General features: G+C 42.0%; 2 protein-coding genes across 20 annotated transcripts in view; one reads left to right on the top strand and one right to left on the bottom strand.

Annotated features, from left to right (window-relative positions):
• Positions 1-282: 282 nt before the first annotated feature.
• DNAJB4 (DnaJ heat shock protein family (Hsp40) member B4) lies at positions 283-23,678 on the bottom strand. Of its 7 annotated transcripts, XM_027649152.1 has the most exons (6): positions 23,555-23,677; positions 22,481-22,593; positions 14,678-14,834; positions 8,650-8,931; positions 5,843-6,417; positions 283-4,282 (listed from the first exon to the last, which is right to left on the bottom strand). In XM_027649152.1, exons 4-6 carry the CDS (start codon positions 8,858-8,860, stop codon positions 4,049-4,051), a joined length of 1,020 nt encoding a protein of 339 aa, XP_027504953.1. In that variant the 5' UTR covers positions 8,861-8,931; positions 14,678-14,834; positions 22,481-22,593; positions 23,555-23,677; the 3' UTR covers positions 283-4,048. The 7 variants fall into 7 exon arrangements, with proteins under 7 accessions (XP_027504953.1, XP_027504952.1, XP_027504955.1 ...); XM_027649151.1 differs by lacking the exon at positions 14,678-14,834; XM_027649154.1 differs by lacking the exons at positions 14,678-14,834; positions 23,555-23,677 and adding an exon at positions 23,140-23,156.
• Positions 23,679-23,939: 261 nt separating this feature from the next.
• The window catches only part of FUBP1 (far upstream element binding protein 1), a 33,377-nt gene continuing 31,242 nt past the window's right edge, over positions 23,940-26,074 (top strand). For all 13 annotated transcript variants that reach the window (XR_003528616.1, XR_003528618.1, XR_003528619.1 and 10 more), the window contains exons 1-2: positions 23,940-24,154; positions 25,106-25,196. Coding sequence is in view for 6 of the 13 variants with exons in the window: in XM_027649140.1 (XP_027504941.1) it covers positions 24,041-24,154; positions 25,106-25,196 (205 nt within the window). In the remaining 7 variants the exon portion in view is untranslated. The remainder of the gene's footprint in view (positions 24,155-25,105; positions 25,197-26,074) is intronic.

The raw sequence follows: 26,074 nt of genomic DNA on the forward strand, positions 1-26,074 counted from the left end.
AGCAGGAGAGGGGAACACCAGTCCCCTCAGGACATCAGAAACCTGCTGTGGAGCAATTCCACTGCAGGGCAGAAAGGAGGAATGGCTGTAATGGAGCTTTGCCCTACTTTCCAACAGCTTGGGGTTACCCTAAAGACTGATGGTGGGGAGATTAAAAAAGGATCTTTAGAAGCAGAGCTTTTCATAGCTTTGGCTGGATGAACTTCAAAGCAACTAAACGACTTTTACTTTCAATGGCACCTAAGCAGCCTTCAGGAGACCAAAAATCCTCCTCATCCCAACTTCATGAATCACCATTTTATTTCCATGTATTTCAGTAGTTACAAATATAGTAGGTGACTGAGTATTTGCTTCCTTCTCCCAAGTAGCCTTTATTAAATAATCAAGTGGGTTTTAAAACATAGCTTTTAAGCACATTTTTGATTAGAAAAATATTATTTTTTGTGAATCCTGGATTAGATAAGATATTAATGCTTCCTCTCATATTTTGAAGTAATTCTACATGCTGTTTTCTGAAACATATACTTTGTTAACTCTCCATAAGAAAAGAAATACAAGCATTTATTTCATACCAGTCCTACAAGTTTTATATTTTGAGCTTGAAAACAGTTGGAAAAGTTTAGTTTGCTATACATATATATATATAATCTATATACACCTCTAAATACACAAGATACTGCAATTCTTCAATTTAACACTACTCCTCTTGCCTGAAGATAGTTACAAAAAATAGTCCTAGTTGCTGTAACTGGGTTTTTTTTTTTTACAAGTTGGACTATCATTACAAGATCCTGGATTACAAAATGCTCAGTTCTATTAGCTTTTAGACTGACAAACAGGTATTTTAGGATGATATGCTTTTGAAGTCGTGTAGCTTGTAGCATTTACCATCATAACAAAATATAAGAAAATGTTAAAAACCAACTTTACATTTTTTACTTAAAAACCACATAAGAAATGCAATACGGAACATACTGAAATGGAAATTTTTTGAACAAACAATATATAGTGTTAACAATATGCAGAAGCACTAAGCAGCAATTTTTAATTATTTTTTTTTTTCGTGATACTGCTCCAGCAATTGTTTCCTCCCTGTAGGATTTAGAACTACAACTAACTGGTACGACATGGAGAGATCTGCAGTCGAAAAATTGATTTGAACAATATCTCCCAGAAATTCTATTCCTTTGAGTAACAGAAATGGGATTCTTCTTGTGCTCAACAAGCAGTTATTGTAAATTAAACCCCAACTTCCATATGATCTACTTTCCCACAGAGAATCACATATGTAACACTGCTATTTCTTAAGCTACCTAAGAGAGCAGGTAACTTCTAAATTTCCACAGGCAAAAGGCTGACAGCAAATCTTACATATTTTCTTATGAAAAAAACAACAACAAAAAAAAACACCCTTTGAAAGTATTGTTAAAGCACTGTATTATGGTTTTAAACTCAAGTAATAAAGCATGCCCACAAGGCATTTCTTTCACCAATATCATGCCACAATCAAGGGAACCAGCCCTATTACTGTATTATAAAACTAGACTATTACAGAGGGCTCTCCATCTCTCTATGCATCTTTTAAACTATAAAGACAACTAACTCATTTTGTATTCAAAAAAGACTCAGTTCAAGCATATGAAAGTTTATGGGCAACCCCTATCCCACTTTGTGTTTTAAGCAAACTCTCCTTAGGACCTGGGCTCTTCCTTCTTCTTCAAGGGAGTAAAATTTGGCCTCTGAAAATAATGAATGCTTGAGATCACCGTGATCTTTGAACACCTGCCCAAGCCAAATGCTCTTAGAGGGTCCTTTGTGCAGCTTTCCACTCCAGCACAGACCTGCTCCCCAGGCCTTTGTCACGAGTATCCCCCAGCTTTGGGCCAAACCTCCTTTGCAGAACATGGCTCAGAGCACTGTCTAGTGAAAAGTGCCAAGTCCAAGTTCACAGAATGATTTAGGAGGCAAGAAACCTCTTGACATGACGTAGTCCAATGCCCCAGCTCGTGCATGGTCAGCTGGAGCAGCTGCCCAGGACCATGTCTGCTCAGGTTATGAGCATCTCCAGGGATGGCAACTCCTCAACCTCTCTGGGCAACCCATTCCAGTGTCTGACCATCCTCTCAGTAGAAAGGTGCTTCCTTGTGTTCAGATGGAATCCCTTGTGTATTAACTGGTGTCCCTTTAGTCCTGTCACTGAGAGCTACTGAGAAGAGCCTGGCTCCTCCATCTTCATTCCCTCACATCAGGTACCAAGTCTCCCCCAGGCTGAAGAGCTCCAGCTCTCTCAGCCTCTCATACACGGTTCTGTGCTAGAGCCACTCCACTAAATTTGTATCTTCCAAGGACTGGGTAGTCCAGTACTCGAGCTGTATCCTCCTCAGGGCTGACAGAGATCATCTCCCTCCATCTGCTAGCAAAGCTTTGGCCTTTTTTGCCACAAGGCTGCACTGCTGGCTCACAGTCAGTCTGCTGAGTTTGTTGGTCAGCTGCTCCTCAGGGAGCAAGACTTTGCATCCCCCTTTGCTGAACTTTGTGAGAATCCTCTGTCCAGTTCTCCAGCCTGTTGAGGTCCCTTTGAAAGGCAGTACATCAGCCACTCCTCCCACGTTTTATATGGTTTGGAAACTCCATCCCATCATTCAGGTGATTAATGATGCTGAACAGTACTGGCCCCAGTACTGAGCCATAGGGTACACCAGGACTGATTTGCCTTCCTCTCGACTTTGTGCCATGGATTACAAGCCCCTGTGCCCACTCATTTGGCCAGCTTTTAAATCCACCTCACTTTCCACTTCATCTAACCCGTACTTTATCAGTCTGCCTGCAGATGTAAAAGGCAAACAACGTGGACTGCTCTCCTGACATCCCCAAAGCTCACTGGAGATGGCAATGAGATTGGTCAAGCAAGATTTCCCGACTGTATTTGATGCTGAATATTCCTGATCACCTTCTGGAAATGCATTCCAGGGGGATTTTTTTCCATCACTTTACCATGGCTTGAGGTGAAGCTGACTAACTTCCTTCTTGTTCCTCTTGAGAAGTGCTATTTTCTCTTTTCCAGTCTACTGGAACATCTCTCAATCTCCATGACCAGTAAGACTGGCCTTGCAGTGGCATTAGCCAGCTCCCTCAACGCTTGGGGGCAACCTGTCAGACTCACAGCCTTCCAGTTCAAGTGCACCCTAACCTGGTCCTCCACTGCCAAGCTTCCACACTTCCCCTCTGGTCTCAGGGACCTGGAATTCCTCACTGCTTGTTTTACTGGTAGAGACTGGCGCAAAGAAGGCACTGAGTAACTCAGCCTTCTCCATGTTGTCACCAGCTCCCCTGCCCCATCTGACAGCACTTGTTACTTGTGGAATCCCTTCTTGCTGTGCTGCCTGAAGGCTGAGGAACTGTCCCACAGCAAATGGCTCCTCTGGCCCTTAAGCCATTTGCCCTTTGCTAGACTCACAATGCAGTCCTGACATTCCTGGGGCAATAAAGAGAAGGCTTTCATTGCACTGGGGGAGGTTCAAGAGTCCAACCTGATTTTTCCAGCCTATGCTTGGTGCAGTGGAAGGCAACATACTAAAATATGATCTCTTTCATGTTTTGCTCTTTTAAATGTTTATATATTTGTGTATTTCTACTACTATCTCCAACTTTTGTATATAAATGTGTAATGTTACAGATAGGGTAAGGATATAAGAAATAAAGTACTTGGAGGCTCAAGTACTGTATCAGAAATATGCACTGGCTTTGTAAAAAATTACTGCATTTTATATTAAGCAAAATAATGAATAAATTTTGTTGATTAGGAAGATTAAAACAAAATGAGTGGTTTTCCCTGTAAATTTTACTGCAGAATTCACCTGTATGACTTGTACTCGAACCCTTTTCTTCTCATGCAGCATTACAGTATTCCCCCCCACCCATCCCACAAAACAAAAAGAAACAAAGATTCCACTAGTTGTTACAGATTGCACTTTTAAAGCACAGACTTGCCAGTCTTCTGCATTTCCAGTGTCCTATTTTAATCTGTTGACACACACAGTCTTCCATTTTATGAAACTGGAAGATTTCGCCTAAGTACTTCTTTTGATGCTGGAGAAATGTTATCTGGGAAAATTACTTCAAACTCTATAATTAAGTCTCCACGTTGGTCAGGATTTTTGGGAAGTGGCAAACCATATCCTATAATTCTTCTTCTCATCCCAGGCTTTACCACTTCGTTTACTGTCATGGGTATGGTTCTTCCTTCTATGGTTGGCACGTTGAAAGAGCTGCCACACAATGCCTAAAAAAGATCATAACAGGAGAAAAACAAATTGGTCACAACTTCTTTTGTACCTACAAATGAATTTAGATTATTTAGAAGTGACTACAATCCTAAACAGTTTCTAGTGTGCACTACTGAGATGTCAACATTCAAACATAGTGTTCCTCTTTTAAAAAGAGAAGGTTTCAATCACTGAATTTACAAATCTCACACAATGGCCACTGGAGGGTAATTGAGCTTAAATGTCCTTCAAAGATTTCATCAAATAATAAGGGAGCTCAGCAGAGTGGAAATCCTCACTCATACTTCTCTAGCGATGTCAGTCTTCTAAGTTGCCACTGGAAATTTAGAATCCCATTTCATTTTTTGTGTGTTTATATTGCACAGGGGTTTATTCTAATACACTACCAACCTGTATCAAATTGCAGACAGACATCTGAGTGTCTATAAGCAATAGCATATCCAATTTCAGAGCTGTGTTCAGTGAATATTTGTGATACTCAAAGAAAAACTATTATTTTAGTGCACCAAAATTAAAACATTAGACTTCCTGCTTAATCCAACAGTTTGTTTTCAGTACTAGGATCTCTGATAATAAGATTTTGATTCCTCCAGCTTCACTTGATTCAGCACACTTAGTCTACACTGATAATGTCCAATTTACATAACAATGTAATGAGTCTAAAGAGGTTTTTATCTATGAAGAAACTGTACTACCCACATTAACATTCAACAGTCTGTTCTCCCTCCCTCATACTACTGCAAGTGCTTCACCCCAGTTCCCACTTATTTTAGTTCAGAATCCTTTAAGAAGGGAGCCTAATGTACACAAAGAGCATATAATGCAAGCAAGAGTTTACTTCTTAACCTGATACTAATTAAAAAGAAAAAATACATTACACACAGCCACATTATCTTTTAAATGATTATTACGTTGAGGCTCCAGACTCTAAGAACTCTGAAGTTGCCTTTCTGACTTTTCCTTCAGAAAGCCAGTATGCTTTGACTTGGAATGGAATTTTAAAAAGCTATACCATTTTTGTTGTTATATATAGCTCCTCTTACACCTGTTCACAACTATTTATCTTCATGAAATCAATCTCTGTGTAGTTTGAAATCACACTGAAATAACTGATGACATAAAAAGGGAGACTTTGAATTCGCTGGCAGTGAAAATACTTAAGGCATTTCTGCTTTATCCTACAGAAATTATAACCCAGCAGCAAGGAGCATATTATATAGGATTTGTTAATGTCTAATACATCATTAGCTAGAAAGGTAATGTCTGAAGATTTAAGACATATCAAACCTGTACTCTTACCCTTCCACCTTTGTACACTTCTACCTCTACAGTAAACATCTTGGAAATAATACCCCATTTTTATCAACACAGCTATTGCTTCCTCTATGAATAACTGTGCTCTTCAGCCACACATTGACAACAGTAAAATTCTAATTAAAAAAAAAAAAAGACACCCAGAACCCAAATCCTAAAACTTCACAGCTGCCACGCAGTGTTTAGCCATCGTATTTGTAACAACTTCAAACATTTAGAGCTCCATCAAAAGAGAAACTCACCTCCCTTAAACTGATCTTAACAGGATAGATAATATTTGATCCGTCTCTCTTGAAATGAGAGTGAGGTTTATCTTTTATGATAAAAACAATATCAGCTGGAATTGTGTTGGGGGTTTCATCGCCTTCTTTCGGAAAAGTGATTTTGGTGCCTTCTTTCCAGCCTCTTTTGATCTCGATGGTAAGAATTTTGTCCTCTGTTCGGACACTTCTGCCATCTGGGTTAAGCCTTTTCCGTGAAATCCTCATTCTTTTCGTGCAGCCGTGGTAGATCTCTTCCAGTGACACTTTGAGTTCATGGATCACAGGGGGATCTTGTTTACGACGTAACTGGCTGCCAACTGTATTCCTTTCCCTTGGAAAACCATTCATGCTGAAGGTAGTGAAGGATCCAAAGGGATCACCATCCACCTCCATGTCTTCAGTGTCTCTGCCACCAGGCATCCTCCTTCCAAAGAAGATCTCAAAAGGATTTGTGCCCCCAAAGAAAGCTGCAAATGTAGCGTGTGGGTCGCCATGGAAGGAGTACCGGAAGGTACCGCCCTGTCCATCAGATCCTCCAGCTCCTCCTTTCAGACCTAAAGGAGACAAATAAGCAAAGTTAAAACCAAAATGAGTATTAGTGTAAGCTTTCCTACTGTAGAGTGTAATGACAGCAAAACTGATGAGTCAAAAAGATATTCACAGTAGAGTCAAAGGTCTCCTTTCCATGAGGACTCACCATGAGAATATGAAGTACCAACAGTAATTCAATAGCTTGAACAGCAACAAAGTTTCTGAGGCTCTAGAAGGACTTCAGAAGAGCAGGTATTCTGACACTGCCAATTTTATTTCATATGATTCAAACTAGTTATTTTAATGAATTAGCAGAGGACAGGTCTGCTTGACTTGATCTCTTCTTGTTCTGCAAAGTCTGTAGGGCATTGCAACCTTCCACAAGATCACTTCTGGGGAAAATTACACCCTCTCCACAACATTTCTGCACAGTCTCTATAGTTCACCATTAATTCAGTTTTAATTAGTTTTACCTCTGTTTTCCTGCAATGCATTTTCAGTAACAAATAAAAACATCTTAGAACTTACTAAGATCCACTTGGGTACAAAAATCTTGTATACACTATCACTGTCTGTGTGCAAAAAAATCACAAGGTTCTCAATAGCTTTGTTGTATCTATTCAATCTTCCACAAGGAGAGATCTACATCTTGTTCCTTCCTGCTAAGACTTCCTGTAGAATTCTCTCTGAACAGTCCCTTGTACTTCCTGTGTTCCCATTCCAAACTCAGCTAAAAATCAATTTTCTTCAATGCCTCTTTCCAAAGAGGCAATCAAGTATTTTATTTCCTCGCAGTAGTGCTCTTCTGCTCTGACCATTTCTCAAACATTTAAGATAAAAAGACTGAAAGTCTTCTTATGAGACTTTCATTTCTAAACTTACAATGTTGGGTTTTTTTGTTTGGTTGGTGGTTTGGGTTTTTTTTCAATCTTAGACCAACTCAGAACTACAGCTGCTCTCCTGCCTCCACAGCCACAAAAATGTGAAGGCTTACATTAATGAAGCAGGATTCCCTAAACCTTAAATTTGAAGGAGGAAAGTTTGCTGGGTTTTTTTGTCTCAGTGTTCTAGACCTTTTATGCATAAGTTAAATATCAGGTACCAACAGTATCCAAGTGAGACATCAGAATGCCTTCCCCATCTCAATACCAGATCATATCAAAAGTAGTAAATCCTTCTGTCACAGCACTGTTAATGTCAAACAAGTAGAGCAGGGATTCAATCTGTGACAGCAGAAGGACACCTCCTGGAACAGCTGGCCAAAAGTTCTTGAAGGTACATCAAGTTCCTGGCTGTATAAACACAGCCTTTCCTCCTTCCCACAAAACCCAACCCTCTGCCTTTCCCTTACAACTACTAATTACACTCTCAGATGCAACTGGAGAGTTTAGAGAGTAACTGAGGCATGAGGAGATATCTCCAGATACACCACTCTACAAATTCATACTTTGTACCTTTCTCCAAAGTGCCCTCCTTTATAATGGTAACAAATTACTTCAGTGTCCTCCTGTATAACAGTAAAACACATGGCCCTGAGTGAACAGCAAAGAGCAGACAGTTGTCACAACGGAAGCCATTATTCCATATGGAATTTCTGATACCATACATTTATGGCAAGGGACGTTAATGACTTCCTCTCTTGCTCAATCATAAGACTGAAAGTCATGTTGGTCAAAAATAAAAAAAAGCCATCCTCTCCAGATAACCATTTTAGGATAAATATGACATTTCTGAGGCCTCATTCTCTTGGCATGTTATCACTGTTTACAATTAAAGCTAAAAAATTGTTCTGGTATTTCGTGACATCAGCCAAATTCTTTCCTCTCCAGGCACAAAGCCAAGGACAACTACAGACTGGACACCTGGGCTTCTGCTCAGAAGGACTGCCTTGCCTTGATCAAGTAGGTTGCCCTCAGGCAAAAATATAAAAAAAAGAATACATCTCTTTTGAACTGCATCTCAAAAGTGCTCTGGCAAGGTAAAAGATCCAGAAAGCTATTTATGAGCGATACAAACTTTTTCTGTTCAGTAACTTTTTGCCCATCAAGTATTTGGGATTTATAAAATAAAAAAAAAATTAAAATAAGAAAGTAAAACTGTATCAGCATTAAAACCCAGCAATGCATTTTACATTTAAAAAACTGATGAGCCAAATACACTGCCTAAAAATCAACACATACTGCATTTTCCTCTATGTTTTGCTTCACTCCACATAATGAAATTAACTGATTAGAGTAATACAGAGATATACATACCTTCCTCTCCAAACTGATCATAAATGTCTCTCTTTTTGGGATCACTCAGCACTTCATAAGCTTCTGCAACCTCTTTGAATTTTTCTTCTGCGTGGGGAGATTTGTTCTTATCCGGATGCCATTTCAGCGCTTGTTTCCTGTAAGCCTTTTTGATATCCTCGTCAGAAGCCCCTTTTTCAATTCCCAGGATAGAATAATAATCTTTCCCCATCCTGAGTGTCGGAGGAGTTCAGATTTTCCTCGCTATAAAAGAGTGTCCAGTGTCTCAGCGAGGTGGAGATGCTAGAGGAGGAAAAACACAAATCAAATCCGGAATCCAAACAAACGGCACCGCCGTAAATCAGCCAACTCTCCGATCCATCTAGAAACGCTGGGCAGCTTCTCCCGTCCCTCCTTCCCTCCCCCGGGCTCATTTATAAATGATGACACCCGGCAGGCACAGCCCTCTCCTCAGGGTCCTCCCATGCCCACGACACATCTCAGCTCTTTCTAGAACCACAAATAATGGCGGACGTCACTTCCCCGCTGGCCCAGCTCCAGCTCCTGCGCGCGCACCCCCAGCGCTCGCTGCTATTTTCTGCCTCCCCAAACCTCCAAAGTGTAAAGGTTAAATCACAGTGACACGACAGGGCCTTGCACCAACAGCGTCCAGCCCCAAACACTGAGCGGCCCCCAGAGAGAGAGAGAGAACTGCAGCGGCCCAGAGGAAGTAATTATAGCGTTTTACTTCACTGTTTCTATAGAGACAGCTGCACAGAACCGCCTTCCAAATATATCAACGGGCATTTGTACCCTTGCCAGCAAAGGCTAGCAAGTATTTTACACCCAAATCGACTACAAACTTCGTTTCTTTAACAATAAAATCGAGCTGCCCTCCTCCCCCCCCCAGCTGACTGCAGTCACGCACTATTAAACAGAAAGAATGAATCCGAGCAAAAAAATACCACTTTGTTTACCACAACTCGAACCACTAAATTAAACAGACCAAAACTGTAACTCTCGTCACAGCCACCTTCTAGAGAAGAGGAAACATCGAGATTATTAAACAAATACAGCAATACATCAAGCAAATACCTTCCCTCTGATGAGAAGTCAGTAACAGAAAAACATCTGGTTCTTATGCATTTGTTTTACAACATCCAGTGCAAATTTTACTACTTCAGTATTTGTCATGCTCTGTAGGGAAAATGCTATAAAGTTTTAGCCTGCAAGATTTCTTTTGTATCTCTGCTAAAAGCTATAGGTTAAGAAACTATCCCCACTTATCAGCAGGGGAATAAACTTCAAGATTGATTAATACAGCTTGAAAAATTACTCCCTCCTGGAACAAAGCATTAAAACACACCAGCTTTGGTCATATCTAGAAGTTACTCATATGAAGACATTTTTAGGCTCAATTATGAAGTTATTACTATGAAGCCAACTAAACTGAACTGCCTTCCTCCTAACAATAAAACCCCATTAATCCTCTGACTCAGGGAACATTATATGTGAAGTTGTTTTCTTGAACCTGCTCTAACTTAAAAGGGGCAGATCAGAAGAGACAGAAAATATCTCCTTAACCAGAGATTCCTAGAAAAAGATCTGTATCTTTTCTTTCTCTTTTTAAACTTGTGTCATTCCCCCTAATCCTCACATGGTATCTGTTGTTTCCCAATGTCTGTAATAGAATTTAGCAGATTCTCTCCAGCCTATCCAGGATTTGCTTAATTATTTATTGGGGGCTTCTTACATTCCCCTTTGGAATAGGGGTAGAAAAGATGAAGACTGAATAAAGCCAAGATTTCACCAGAGTATTTGAGAAAGCAAGAACTTTTGCATATATGTAGATATTATTTCAAATGTAACAGAGGCCAAAGGGTATTGAAAGTAGGAATCAGCTCCCCTTGCCACCAAATCTCTCAGGACTTACTTGCATTTTTGGCACATTGGGAGCCACAAGGTTACAGAATCAATTATCTTTACAGCTGAAGGAGGAAGCTGTTGCTGAGTTCCACATGGAATAAAGCTCTAAATCACCCTTCTCATCTTTATTTTGAAAGTGCTACTTTAGTTAATTTACAGTTAGTATTTCAGACAAAGTCTGCGAAACCCACATGCTGAATTCAAAATTTTCTCTGCTGTGGAGTTCTGAAAGCAACAGGTCAACAGCTGGAATTACAACAGGACTTCAGCAGATTCCATGTGAAGCACAGCACAACTCCCTCAGGAGCTACTGCACTTGTATGTTTTACTGGGCAGTTTTAACCTTTTGACAATATTACATTAAACACATATGTCTCCTTTTAAGTATCAAAAGAATATTCAAGCAGTGCAATAAGCAGGGTTTACTGACCCATCCTCTCCCCCTCTTTTGTAAAACGTATTATTTAATTTCACAGGCTACATTAAAATTCACAATAATGAGGATTTCTCCTTAAATCAAAAGTTTCTTCACCTTAATTTTCAATCCTTACGGAACAAATTCTGTAAGAAAGTTACACAGGGACTGTTTGCTGACAATCACAGTGACTAAGTGTTCAGGCATCCTTTCTCTCCCTACAGAGGGGGACATGCTATTCTGGCCCAAGTGCTGAGTTATACCCTAATTATGTAAGATATTCCCTAAAAACTAAATTACTTAAGATTCTGAGTGGGATGTACAGCAATGACTACATTACTTCTACTTCCTGCCCTGCACGAGATCTTCATGTCAGAATGAATTTACAGCCTGGAATCTCATATCTTCTAAGAGTCGATGGGTAAATGAAACATCTCCTTCCAGAAAGCATATTCCTTCCTTTTCTCCATATGGAGACCTTCCTTTTAACCTACAAGCAGAGATCTTTTGGAAATACATGTAGGCTGCAGTTCCTCTCACATGCTTATTGAGTTCTTTAAACAATTTGTAACGGAGAGATACGACTCTCTTAGAAGTAGGGAAAACTTTTTTTTAATGTCAATTATTGTTAAAGACTAGTGTGCACAAGATGGACATCTAGTAATGATGCTAATTACAAATTGGGTACATCTGATCATACCAGCACTACTTCAGACAGTGAAATCCATCTGCTACATGTGGTAAGTTTTTACATCTTCCAATCTTCTCTCTTTAGAGCACTTTCAAGGAAAGATAATAAATCGCAGATTTTCAGAACTCCAAATATCTGATATTTGCAATTCTTTACTGTTCATTTTGTTATTTTATCCCATATTCCTCCTCAGAATTATTATCAAAAGAAAGGAAAAGCCTTCATGTACTGTCCTCAACAAGGACCTCTGGCACTGCAGTCCCTCCAAATAAGCACAAGTAAACAGGAAATAAAGCAGCCTTAATAAAATACAAGTAAATATTTAGTTTTACTGCTACAGTCCTGTCTTCCCTGTTACCATATACACCTAGGAAAAACTCTTCTAAGATTGAGAAAAGATTTTGCTTCCAGTATGCAGGAATACTTTTTGTTTAAATGCCTCAATAAGTGTCCTCCCAAAACCCAGATAAGGTCATTACCTACTGTGCAACATATGAACTCCTTTATAGGATTATTTTGTTCTTCACAAGTTTCTGCATTTCTACCTTGCTGTCCTCCTCTTTTGTAGCAGAACTTGGAAACCCCACAGGGCATTTTGTCAGTAAGGGCATTTCCAGAGCCCTTGCATTTCAGTCACTGCCTGCAGAGGTTGGCACCTCGTGCCCAGGTCCCTGAGGGCCCTGCAGTGTGTGCAGCCCAGTTGTGACTGGCACACTGGATGTGTGCTCCCCTTCTCTGTGCACTTTCACCTTTAACTGGAAGGAGGGGTGGTGCTGGGATGTGGTTTGGGCAGCGTTACCAGTACCCAGCCCTGCCCTGAGCCGGGAGCAGCCAGCAATGCTGTGCCCTGGAACTGTCCCCTGGAACTTACTGGAGCCTCCCAGAAGCAAGTCACTGAACTACCAACCTATCAATCAGTGAGCCCATAACCCAAGACTTGATTAAGCTGGCTCCTGAATGAGTGCTAAGTACCTTTTCTGACATACAAATCCAGCTGGCTGTGAAACCACCTCAAAAACAATCACGCTTAAGATAAAAACCTTCACCATCCAAAAGCTTTCTTCCTAATTCTACTACATCTCTGACTGATGTATCAGTTATGACTCAACCATCTGTATCATCAGTTCTTTGTTTACACAGCCTTCAAATACAACACCTACATTCCATTTCAGCACACACAGAAAAACGTTATCATCACCACTCCAGTATCAAGTTGTATCTCTGAAGCTTTTGCTTATAGTCAGTTCTGGAAAACCATTTTCTGCGAAACTGGGCAGCCTCAGACGTGTCTTCCTGTTCTTAGAAGCTACTTTAGGGTAATGTCATGGTGCTCTTCTTATGCAATGAGAAAGTTAACAGTCCAGTGTTCGATATTTCTTTTAAATTAAGCCATTTCTTCTCCATTCCTCACCTATCAAACCTCAGAAACAAAACTGAGAAGGACAGGACTAGATCACAGAACAAGTTAAAGAGCAAACAAAACCACAAAGGCAAATTCCAGACAGATCACAACTATAAATACACATGTGCACGTAAATGTCAAGGCAGAGCAGCCAAATCCCTCCCCAGGAAAAGCTTTCACAATTAAGTATCATAATATTTGCAAACCCACATTAATGAATGGAATAAATTTATATTTGTCTACGATGGTTTGAAGGAAGCACATCCATACACAATCACAGTTTCCTGTAAGATCATCCATCATTTTCCCAGGGAAGAAAAAAGAAAAAAAAAAAAAAACAAAACATTTTGACAATGACTCTTCTGCCCACCATCTTTAACTATGAGCTATGTGTATACTTTTTATACACTTTATACTACGACCTTGTACATGCAAACCCCATTCATGAATTCATTAGTTTCACTATAGAACTATTCAGTAGCTGGTATCACATTCAGAAATAAATTTTAGAGTTTACAACAGAAGCAGCAATTATTTATTTTTATATAGCTAACAGAAAACTCCAAGTGAAACCTGCAGAGCATAACAGTGCTTTCTAATCAATGGTCCTGAAAGAAAAGCTTCATTTAGTCACACACTTCACATGCCAGTTACTACCAAATTTATCAAATTCTTCCTCAGTTGTCTGTGGGAATTCTGCTAACTGTGATGGAAGTAAAAAGTTAACTTTACATAAGGATTCTGGGGCTGATTTTATCTCTAAATAAATAATCAACAAAGAAAGTGAAATGCCAGATAAAAACGTACAATTAAATAATTATATTTAAGTTACATCAGCCCTATATTTTCTATTTTTCATTGGCAGTATCTGTCTCAAAACAATGTTTATAGTATTACTGGAACATGCACGAAGTTCTGCTCATGCCAACAGGCCAAAGGACATGTTTATAAGGTCTTAGGTGGAAAACCTTACTTTAAATATGCATTCCAGAGTCTACACAAATTTACAGTTCAAGTGTTAAATCTCAAAAAGGCATACTGCTAGCACCCAGAGATATACTGTTACCACTTCTGAATCTTCAAAATGAAATTTTAAGCCTGTGATTCATGCAGCCTTCTATTTTACTTGGAAAAATCTGCATGACAAGACAGCAGGTGCTGTCAGCAAATAATTTATGAAGTTAGTTTTATTTTTCTTATTGCTTTTTGTAACAATACAGCAATAGTTAGAAATGCTTTGCACAACTGACCATGTCCACCATATTTACACTTTAAAACTTACTATAGTTTGTTATTATGAAGTTGTAGGGTTGGGTTCTTCAGAAAATTATCATTCCCACCATATTTACATAATGACCTACGCAGAAATACATAAAATAATAGAAAAAGAAGAAAGAAAAACTAATCAATATATTTCATATCTGCATGGTTACAACTATCTTAAACGTGACAGGACACTACTAACACATGCACACTGGATCCTCCATCACAGCATAGCAAACTTAAATGCCATTAACATAAAGAAATTGTTTTCTCATACCTGATTCCTGTCTAAGTCACAACCTGCACTACAGCTGAAGGACAAACACACGTGGAAGAACCTTCCCCATTTTACCTTTGCAGCCCCAGGAGGGACCGAACAGCCTCCTGCGAGTCAGCAACGATCTCAGGGCTCAGCCACCGAGGACTGCACTGCTGAAAAGGCAACCAGCTCCCTCCTGGGAACAACAGCAACTACTTCACATCAACTGACTGTCAAGTACCAGACAGCACTAGAAACACAAAAGGAAACATCCCAAGAGTGGCCACACAAAGCGACACAGAAAGTATTTTCATCTACAGATTAAGGCTTCCCTCTTCTGAAAGAATACACATTCCACAAGTGCTTTTCAACTCCTGACTTAGATTTTCGGTGGCCATTTGAGTTCCCACCCACATAGCTTCTGTAAAAGGATTCTTATTCGAGTTGATTGGTCAAGCAGGAACGATGCCAATCGTGCAGAACATTTCACAGGTTCCCTCCCATTATTAACTACACCTATTTATCACCCTGCTACAAACTCCAAGCAGTTCAGTGTTGCCATGCTTAATTCTGCAAACATCTATATGAAAAAGCAGACTGTGTTGTAAGGAGAAATATCTTCTGGGTTCATAAGCAAGCTGAAGCCCCGTTTCCTCCAAGAAAATGTTCAATTTTGACCAGTTCTACACAACTTAACTATTAAGTTTCCAGTCTGGGGCAAAGAGAGGAGGAAAAAAAACACAGTAGCCAAAGTTTCCCCTTTAAGTTAAAGATATAAAAAGCCTGGATTTTTGCTTTTGGCTCTGATGGCCATCACTCAGGAATTTCTCCAAGCCTCAGGGAATTCCTGAAACAGCCCATTTGGAAATGAAGAGTTAAATAAATAAATCACACATTTATTACACTGTACTAGTCAGGTTTCTGACTCCCATGCCACCAACCTTCCCATGCTGATTATATAACAAGATATTTAATATGATGAACAGCTTCACAATTTGTATATATTCAGTTTCTCTCCAAGATTAGTTGCTTTTTATGAGACTGTATTAAGTTTTATAGCCTTTCTGGTAATTGTTTTAAGAAAACATACTGCTGCAGTACAAGTCTTTCAGATTCTCAAGTGCCAACACACTCAGACTCTGAATATGTTATCAAAACCCATCACATAAGATTAATTTATTAATCATATATATGCTTTATATACAGTCACAGGCTTCCATGTTACACTATTTTCTCAGCATTAACGGAATACCACACATAATATCTTTTAAAAAATGTTCAGAGGACTATACAAGACAATCAAAGATACATAAATATTTCCACATGAGAAACAACTGGGGAGGCTTGAATTCTTCAGTCTGTAAAAAACACAGAAGTCACAGAAGTCTGTAAGGTCTACAAATGATGGAGAAAGGGGGAGGCTGAACCATTCATGGTCTACACCCATTTTAAGCCAGAACCACTAAGTGTAACCAGCAGAAGCCAGTTTAAACAATAAAATGAAGAAGTTTTACAAGTGTTAAAATTCTCTGCCAAAGGACACTGGAAACTCAGTAATGGTGTCAGTGGGACACTGAAAAAATACCACAGCACAGATGCACTGCAAGTATCTCGACAGAGAAGCCAAAGCAGGCATGTCAGACTATAAAAAACATATTAAAAAAAATGTGTAGACCCCTACCCTTATTTGTCTGCCTGTAGACATTTTATTATACAAACCTTGAAAAATAAACCATGAGAAGTGTATCTGTATTGTTTCCCACCTCAGTGATAAAGAGGGGCATTTACAATGAACACACTTCTAAAAACAAGTATTTATTAACATCTGGAAAGATGTTTCCATTATTCCTGTTTTCAGTAAAAGTGAGGCTTAATTCAAGATTCCCAGTCAATGGATTCAGCCCCACAAAAGGGGGAGAAATCTCCCTAAAAACACAGGGGCAGAATGGCCATTTCATTTCCTGCAGGCCAGCATTTTCCAGTGCCCAGGCCAGGGCCAGCTGGCACAATCCACAGTAACATTTGCTCGGGGCCAGCTGAGACTGGACACAAGGCCAGGCAGCTCAGACCCTGGGAACTGCCCCTGGCTCCCTCCCAGTTCTTCCACCAAATGAATCCTGGGGTAGGAGAACTTCTGTGACCTCACAGTAGTGCTATGTACTGATTAACAGCAAAAGGACAATGGAAAAATAGCACTAGTTTCCACAACAATCCTTGCTGAGTTTCCTTCAAGAAACTCCAACAAAAGAAGGTGTTTTAAGGGCATTTAAAATGTGTTTATTTTTGTACCCCTCACAAAGTTAGTTCTTCCTCATGCAGGAAACATTAGGACTGGCAGAATGTTTCATTTAATAACTATTTCAGTGGAAGTAGCATAATACAGCTCTTCTTCTAGCCTTTCATCTGTAGAAAAGGGAGGGTATTGTCACCTACAACAATTTATTAGCATTTACCCTAACCATGGTTGCCATTCCTTCACTTACAGCAAAGTAACTCTGAGAGGTTTCTTCCACCAAATAATATAATTAACAACCTGTTGTCTCAGCAAAGCAGCACCTGTAGAATAAAGACAGTCCTCACAGGTTAGCTCCTGGAAAAAAAATATCTGTGAAGCTGGTACTGGCATGACTCAGATGGGACCTGATCTGAACCTGAAGTCTGTCCTTCCAATGGTTCTCAGCCTATCATCAACATTTTGGATTTGTTCTATTTAAAAAAAAAACCACAAACCAGAGTGCCAGTTTGGAACATTCATCAGTGGAACATAACACATTATAGAAATATTTTCCTTGTGATGAATAGACTCTACAGGTTTACACTGAAGGCTCACGGGCTCATCAGTTTTATCAGTACTTCAGTCATGTTCCATAATTAAGGAACCAAGAGAAGTCATGTTTTCTTTGCAAAAGCATTAGATTTCTTTCTGACATAATTAAAAACCTACCAGTAAACATAACAGTTGGGAGAAACAACTAAATAACCATGATACTAATTCATACAGGTCACATGTAAGAGGGGAAAGGGTGAAGATATATGGAGATGTTTGCACAGTCCCTATCCTAACTCTACTTGTGGGGGTTTTTCCCTGTAATAATGACAGAAATTAATAGTTTGCAGTAGAAAATAAGCTATATTTTTTTCTGCCTCGATGAAGAGAAGAACTGCAAACCCCCTAAATCCACTTGGAAAAGCGACTCAGGCACATTGCAGTGGCTTTAATTGCCATCACACTCCAACAGGACGAAGGTTATTAATGCATTCCCAAATAAGGAACTGCACACATTTTTGCTGTGCCCATGTGATCACTCTGTTCTTACATAAGCAAAAGGAGATGGTCACACTGGATGCTTTTTCCAGAGTGTGCTCGTCCAAATCCCACCCAGCTGCTCTGATTCATGCAGCCAGTTTTACAAGCACGGCTGAAAACACGGGCCCTGAACTGTTGCACAAAGAGAGGAACTCGAACAGGAGATGTCAGAACAACTCTGTTCGACCTGAAAGGAGAGCATGTCAATAAGAATGTACTGCAGTTCACCTACAGAAGGCAGAAATACAGGCAGCCCTAGTTATATTAACCACAATCTGCTGTAATAGAAGTCAAAATAACTGCTCATTAGTCTTTCAAAGGTTCCAGCCACATCCCATACCTAAATTACATTTCACAGTTGTTTCCCCCCCCTTTGTCAGTTCTGAGAAAAGAAGAGGGAAGGGGAGAGTTTATTAGATCTATTTTGAAATTAATATCTTAAATGACTTTATTCCTCTAGATTAAATGGGGTACACCTAGCTAAGAGGTGAGCAAGGTACAACATGGAAAGATGAACAATTCAGCAGAAAAATATCCAGGTGTTCTGCAAATTTCAGCATCTATTCTACTAAGAGACTATAAAAAAAGCATAGTTCCATGAAAATTTTCCCTCGTGTAAGTTCAAACTTTGCATGGTAGCAAGTCCTAGAAAGACATCTCACTGTAGAAAGTCATGTACTTTCTTTTTACCTTTTCTCTGCTCTTTCTAAAAAAAATCGGTACAAAACCCGGTGATAAATTAGAGGACAGCTGCAAGTAAATAGTCATAGAAATGAAAAATTTTAATCCAATCATTACAAGGAGTCAGTCCACTCACAGGACATAATCCTAACACAGTAAAGGGAAGCAAAAGATCTCCTTTCCCTGTTCTCTGCAGAAAACACCAATCCACAGTCAACAGATTTTCAGGTATGTTTTTTTGTTTAAGCTAAGCTTACACAATCTCCTGTTTTCTTGCCCTTCACATCAAGCTGAATTATTAACATGGACTGATTTTTTTTACAGTGATATTTGAGATTAAGCCAGCAACATTCATCCCTTTCTAAGCCTATGTAGCATTGCTAATCACTGCAAACATTTGTTTTTCCCAAAACATGCATGTGACCCTTACAATAAAGTTTAAGAAGATTTTCAGTTTAGATAAGCTTGTCATAATCACGGTTTTATGGACTGAAGGGATTAGTAATTTAGAGCTTCTAAATCATCTCTTCCATTTTTCCTTCCTCAGTCTCAGAAAAGATTTACGTTCCTACATTTTTTTTTTTAAATTTGCCTTGTGATAGATGCACAGTGTGGGTAAAAATAAGATTTTCTGACTCACAAATTAACAAATAACAGTTGTGAGCTTAATTAAACAGCATCAGAATACTATGAGGGATCAGGCCTATGCAATAGGGAAGTGCTCCAATCTCTTCAAAGTAATCAAGCTTTTCCCACTTCAAGATGACAATTTTGAACGTTAATTCTGCCTTAATTTAAAAAAGTATTTACATGCTTATTAATAGGACTTGAATGCACATTCTTCACTGCTCTGCTGAAAGAGGGATATTTAAAGACACTTCCACCCTCTACAGATAATTCTGCATTATTCATTATTCATTAGTTCTCCCTTTCTAAGTCCCTCAATCCCCATCTCTGCCTTTCTTAACCCCCACTCATATGCAGCTTTCACTCCCAGCTCATTCCAAGCAAGGCCCTTCACGCTTCTCCCCCATCTGGGAGGAGTTTTGCAGATGTTAACAGCAAACAAATTCTCCGTGCTCTCCAAGCTTCCCTTCCCATGACATCCACACAGAAACATCCAGCCCCCTCAAACAAGTCAGAGCTGAGCCCTGATGACACTCATCATGCTGACTAATATTATCCAGCTGCCTTTCACACCACATTCCCTCTATATGCCGATCCACACCGTCTCACTCCAGCTGTATTTAAGGAAAAAGTGAGTGTTCTCTGATTTATCCTCCTGTATTTGACACACCCAAAGCAACTGTGGCTTAATGCAGTTTGAGAGCCTTCTGTGACCCAGTCAAAATCTGAACTCAAATACATAGGAAATAAGATTCACAAGAGTAAAACGTGAAAGGAAAAAGCTCTAAGGAATCTACAATATTCACGCAGTTTCTCTTCAAAGATTTAAGAGATTAAAACTTTTTGCTAAAAAAACCCAGCATGACTAAATGTAAACCTAAAACACCAAAGATCTGAAGGTTGGTTGGTTGTGGTTTGTTTTCTTTTTTATAGTTATCCAAATTGTAGATCTGAAATTTGCAATTACTACCTCAGTGCACATGCAGTAAATACAAAAGCTCCTGACAGATCAACAGTTGTTTGGATACAGCCCACATGTTAAATCTCCTCTTCGCAGCTACTTAAGGGACTTTTCTACCGGTAACGTTGCAGATTCTGGACACCCTTGGCCGGTGCAGGAGGAGCAGCTGACAGGATCTGAACCTATTGATCTGTATCTGCCCCAGGGATGAAATCATCAGGACCCAACTGCAGATTTCCCCACAGCAGCGATGACTTGCAGAAAGCACAGCAGGCAGAGGTACAGCCCCTCCTCTGATCCTTACAGACCAGGATCACTTCCCCAAAACCCTCTGCATAAGCACCTCAGCGCCTGAATGCATCGAGTTCTGTTCAGTTGTTGGGTTGCTTGGGGCTTTTTTCCTCTAACAATTCACTTTTACTTTGATCTGTGGTGACAAGACCAAAAGGTAATGCAGTCTTGAAAGAAATGGTTCCTGGAACAATTAAGGAGACCTCTGGCAGGGTCATAAACAGGCTTTGCTTATGCAGAGGATTTTGGGCAGTTCCACACTTTCACATCGATGCTTTTGCAATATCTGAATTAGCTAATTTAGAAATACAGTAAGGACTTTTTGCTAGAAGTAAGGATTCTTCCATACACACGATATTTGATAATATTTTTACCCAGAACCCTCCATTATTTAAGTCTGTGGCAACCCACACAACACATAAAAAGTTTTCTGACTTGTCAGATTTTTCATTCAAGCTACTTGTTTCTCAATAAATGCATCTACCAGAACGTTGTAGTCTGATGATTACCCAAAAAACCAACCATGGTCTGGAAACCATGAGAGATGTCATAATCCAGTAAGTTCAGTTAACAAAGTCATCTTCCTCCAATCCCCAAAAGAAACATGGAAAGACCTTTTTAAAACTCCATATTCTGTTACTTCTTATATTGCCTACTAATTATTAGAATTCTGAAAGGTGATAGATTTCTCTACTGTACATCCTTCTTTGGTAAGAATGAGTTACTGTATGGAGTGAAGGTTATTTTAAACAGCAAAACCAAAGTTCTCATGGTCCAGCAGCCTGGTGCAAACTACTTAGAAATCTAGGACATTTCATTTTTTAGAAGGCAGATTGGAGAAAGGAGGCAATGAGCAACTTCTGCAAGTGAGAAAACAGAATATCCCGGTGTGTGCTGCTGGAACAAGTCAGCTAAGCACTTGAATGTTGCAGCCAGGAATGTTAAGGGTTTAGATCCTCATCCCACTCCATTAAGAGATTAAAGAATTAATCCCATAAGGATATTTTTCCCAACACAAGTATCATTTAATAAAGGGAAATGGAGACAAGAGTGCTTAAGAGAGGTGGTTTTTTTGCAGATAGGTTCTAAGTGCCATCACGGGAAATACAGAGAGAAGTAAACTCTGTAACTGCTAATAAAGGTCACCAGATCAACTTAAGAACAGGGAAAATAAAGGTAAAGTATTTACACAGTGTACAACACCCTAAGACATGTCATACACCTTCTCTTCTTCAGTTTGCTAAATTTCATGCTCTGACTCTGTAAAGCCTAAGAAATACAGTGATTTCAAGGACTAAGAAAACTGAGGAATCATACTAAATACCACCCCAAGCTTTCAAACGAAGCATCACCTCAAGCAGAAGTAAAAAGCTGACAAAAAAAAAAAATTCAAAATTAACATTCCCTCATCGTCGGTTGTTACGAATGCAATTAGACCACTTAAGGTACAGGAGTACCCCTTAAAAATCATTAGTGTCACACAGCTACTGGCTCGTCTCACCTCGCAAAGAATCACCGGCAGGTTTTGTAACAACAAAAAGCAGAGCACATGGATGCTCCACGTGGTTTAGCAGTCAGTGAAGAGCCACAAAAGTCATAGCCAGTGGCCACTAGTGGCTTCAGTGCATCATCAACTGCTGCTGCTCCACTTATTTATTTGCATAGCACGGCCCGTACACACAGTCACGCTCTCAATAACACAGAGACCGAAAAATAACTCAAGGTCAAACAACTGCTTGGAAATACCAGGGAAGAATCAAGTACAAAAATTTAAATTCCCGTTTTCCAAAACTGATTTTGCTTTCCTTCCTCCTCCCCCGCCCCACCTCCAGCTAACACAGCTGCATTAATGGAAGTATATGCTAATTCTTATGAACGGGCCTTTTCAGCAAAAACATCATAAGCAGCAAGGTTCACCTGGCTTTAATTATGCACTGTAATCTGCCTAGAAGCACGTAGGAACTTTTACTTCGTGGAATATATTACTCTTAAGACCTTTTTGAGCTGTAACATTTCAAAACTGAGTTACCTGAACTGGATAATCTGACCTCAGCAGCCCCGTGACTAAAGGTCATTAAAATGATCCCATTTATTATCACCTTAAGGCACACGGAACTAACAAGGAGGATGGAACAAGGCTGGCTGAAAGAGAAGACAGCGAGATGCATTTTCTTAGGCGAATTGAAGAGCTGCTCCCTCCCTGCCCGCAGCCCAACGCCAGGCAAAGTTCAAGACAACAATTTTTAAGGACTGGCAACAAAGAAAACACACTCATTCAGGCTGGAAGAGGCCTGACATGCTTCAGTTTAAAAGCACATACACTTCAAAACAAAAAAAATTATATTTATGTGAACCAAGAGCCCACGAAAAAGCAACAGTTCGATGAATATTATTTTAAAACCGTAAAGCACCTCCTCACAAGGGTACAGAAAGCAGTCACACAGCAGGTCCCCTCCAGTATTATTTGCCCTCTACTTCTGCGATTGATTGCTAAGTGGATATTCCGTGACCTTATCTAAACGTGAAGCCTTTGCAAGACCGTCACCCCTGTTCAGCAGGAGAGCCCATCCCCAGCGGGCCACAGGACCTAAACACGGCCCAGATTAAAGCATTACTGCCCCCAGGTTTTCACTGCAGCCTGTGCTGGCGCAGCCGAGAGGGAAATCCCCCTAATTACGAGGAGCGTACAACAGCAGCGAGTTCGCAAACGGGAGGCGAGCGGAGCTCCCCGGGGGGAGGCAGGACACAGCCCGTGCGTGCGGCCGAGCTGCGGAACGGCTCCCGATCCGTTCGGAGCGACCGCGCCCGCGGGGCCCCGGCGGGACGGGCCGGGGGACGGGCAGGGGGCCGGGCAGGGGGCCGGGCAGGGGGCCGGGCAGGGGGCCGGGCAGGGAGCCGGCCCTGCGGCCCAACGGCCCCACAGCCCGAGCCCCTCCCGCCAGGGCGGCTCCCCCGGAACGCCGCTCGCGTCGTTCCCCGCAGCCGCCCCGCGCCACACGGCGGGCACAGGGTGACAGCCCCGCCCGGGCACCGCCGCGCTCCGGCGGGGGGAAGGCTCCTCCGCCGGACCCCGCGCGCGCCCCGCGGCCCGTCCCGCACTCACCGAGCGCCGCCGCCGCCTCTCGCCCGGTCCGTGCGCGCTCCCGGCAGCCCCCGCGCACCCCGCTCTCAGGCGCGCCCCCGCGGCCACGAACCAAACCACGCGAGACCCGCGCGCGGCTCTGCGCTCTTCACCACTCCCCGGTCCCCGCTCCCCCCCCCTACCCTCACCCCACGTGACCCCCGCGGCCCTATCAGCGGCGCCTCCCGGCGCTCGCGCAGCTGCTGGAACCCTCGCGATTTCTCTCCCTCCCCCCCAACCCCTGCGGGCTGGCCCGGGAGGCCCCGCGGCCGCGGGTGGGCGGGGCCGGGCGAAGAGCCGCGCGGCTTCTCCGCCGTTCTGCGGCGCAGATCTCGCGCGAACTCTCGCGAGGCGTGGGCGTCCCCCCCGCGCGCGGCGCCGCGCAGGAATGTGAAAGGCGCGCGCCCGCCGCCATTTTCTCTCTTTCTTGGCAGGCGGCGGCAGCGGCCGGAGCGGCGCCGGGCGGCCATGGCGGACTATTCCACGGTGCCCCCTCCTGCCGCGGGCGCGCCCGGGGGAGGCGGCGGTGGGGCCGGCGGAGTGAACGATGCCTTTAAAGATGCGCTGCAGAGGGCTAGACAGGTGCGCGTTGAGTAACGTGGCCCCGAGCCGAATCAATGGGGTTCGCGGGCCCTGGAGGCCGTGGCGCCGGAGCCGCGAGGGGACGAGTGGGGGGGCTGCGGCCTCGCCGCGCTGGGCTGCGGGGACGCCTGAGGAAGGGCCTGGGGGGACGCCTGAGGACGGTCCTGGGAGGGGGAAGGCTTTGTCCCGGCCCCGCACCCTGAGGGGTGTGAGCGGCCCCGCTCCGCCGCGGGCAGCGCCGGGGGGAGCCGGGCGTGAGGGAGCGAGCGGGCCGAGGGGCCCTGCCCCGGGCGGCGGGGAGCCCAAATCTCGGCGGGCGAGTAGCGGCGCGTTATCGGGGCCGGAGGGAGGGAAGGAGGGAGGGAAGGAGGGAGGGCGGGCGGCGGCCCCCTCGGAGCGGCCGGGCAGCGCCGCGGCCTGTGGGGCGAGGGCGGCCCTGGCGGCGGCGCTTTATCCCGCGGCTCCGTTTGTAGGTTGGGCACCGCGGGCGGTGTTTTCATCGCTTCTCGGGCGAAATTTTCGCCCCGTCTGTTAATGAGCGGTCGCGGTTTTGGCAGTAGTTGTAAAGTCTTGGTGTGGTCGGACTGCTGAGCGTTGAAATTGTTTCGGCGGTGAGGCCCTCGGTGAGACACAGCGGTGTTCCTCCAATAACGGGGAAAGAAAATCCCCTTTTAGGAAAAAGTTTCTGGTGTTTGAAGGGAAACTAGGTCGATTTTTTTTTTTTCCCAAGGAATGAGAAAAATATAGAAAGCCCTGCTGTCCAAGGATGAGCACAAGCCTTCCTTAAACCATTAATAAAATTTTTGTGAGTGGAACTGGTTTTGGCGACGATTTTCTCTTCATGGTTATTTTCATTGTCTAAATTTCTCAAATCTTACAGAAGGTCTGGAATAAATAGGAGCTAGTAAAATTACTTTTTTTCTTGGCTCACAACGTCTGCCTTTTGTTTAGATTGCAGCGAAAATCGGAGGAGATGCTGGCACATCAATGAACTCGAACGACTACGGTTATGGAGGACAGAAAAGACCTCTGGAGGATGGAGGTACGAACTCGTTACTGCTGCTTTTGGTTTTGTTGAGTACGGCCATTGTGCCAGAAACATTGCAGGTGGTGTTTTTGTTGGTGGATTCGATTTTTTTTTCTTTTTTCCATAGCACAGCATTAAAACATTTTGTTCCCCTTGTAGATCGTGACATACTCTTTCGTTTTCAGTTTAACGGGAAAATTTGTTTCAAACCGTTGTGCTCTGAACTGAAGTGAATGTAAGCCTGTTTTAAATGTGGTTTAAATGCTGCAAATGAAAAAAATGTGTGTTGGGGGGGCAGCAAAATTCTTAGTAGAGCAATGCCTGCACAGGTATGTCAGTGAAGTCTTTTGTTGTTGTGTGGGGCTGGTTACAGCTTGGAAGTTAAGAGTAGGAAGTGCTCACCCTTTACACTCCATTAGTTTCATATGCTTTGTTACAGTAGTTTCATATACTTTATTTCTGCACAATTTCAAATAAAAGTATTGCCACATTTCATTGTAAAAGCATAGGACTTTAAAAAAAGACAGGAAGGTAAATTTTCTACCTTGTAGATACTTTTGTTAGTCTAATATTTTAGCCTACAGCATGTGTGAACCCTGATAAGATCATGCTTAAATCTTCTGACTTGTTGCAGCTTTTTGGATTTGCCTTACACTGCAGTAGAGTTTTCTCCTGAAATGTGTGTGTGTCATCTTCTGTCTCTTATGGAGCAGCCACTTTGAACTTAACAGGGTTTGATATGTTTACTATCCAGCCAAAATCCTGGCTAAATTATGGAAAGAAACCTCTGAGCTTGTTGAAATGTTCTCGTAGGTCCTACAAAAGAGCAATGCCTTTTTTTTTTCCTTTAAGAGGATTCAAACTCAGTCTACAGAATGTAACTAAGGCTTTAT

This window comes from Corapipo altera, unplaced genomic scaffold, assembly GCF_003945725.1.
Source record: "Corapipo altera isolate COAL_440 unplaced genomic scaffold, ASM394572v1 112, whole genome shotgun sequence".
Taxonomy (NCBI): domain Eukaryota; kingdom Metazoa; phylum Chordata; class Aves; order Passeriformes; family Pipridae; genus Corapipo; species Corapipo altera.

What these genes read in the sequence shown, in the direction of transcription:
- DNAJB4 (XM_027649153.1), bottom strand. Translation starts at nt 8,860, where the DNA reads ATGGGGAAAGATTATTATTCTATCCTGGGAATTGAAAAAGGGGCTTCT. An exon ending in TGATCAGTTTGGAGAGGAAG is followed by an intron (nt 6,418 to 8,649) that starts GTATGTATATCT and finishes TGTCTCCTTTAG; the next exon opens with GTCTGAAAGGAGGAGCTGGA. An exon ending in TTAAGATCAGTTTAAGGGAG is followed by an intron (nt 4,283 to 5,842) that starts GTGAGTTTCTCT and finishes GATCTTTTTTAG; the next exon opens with GCATTGTGTGGCAGCTCTTT.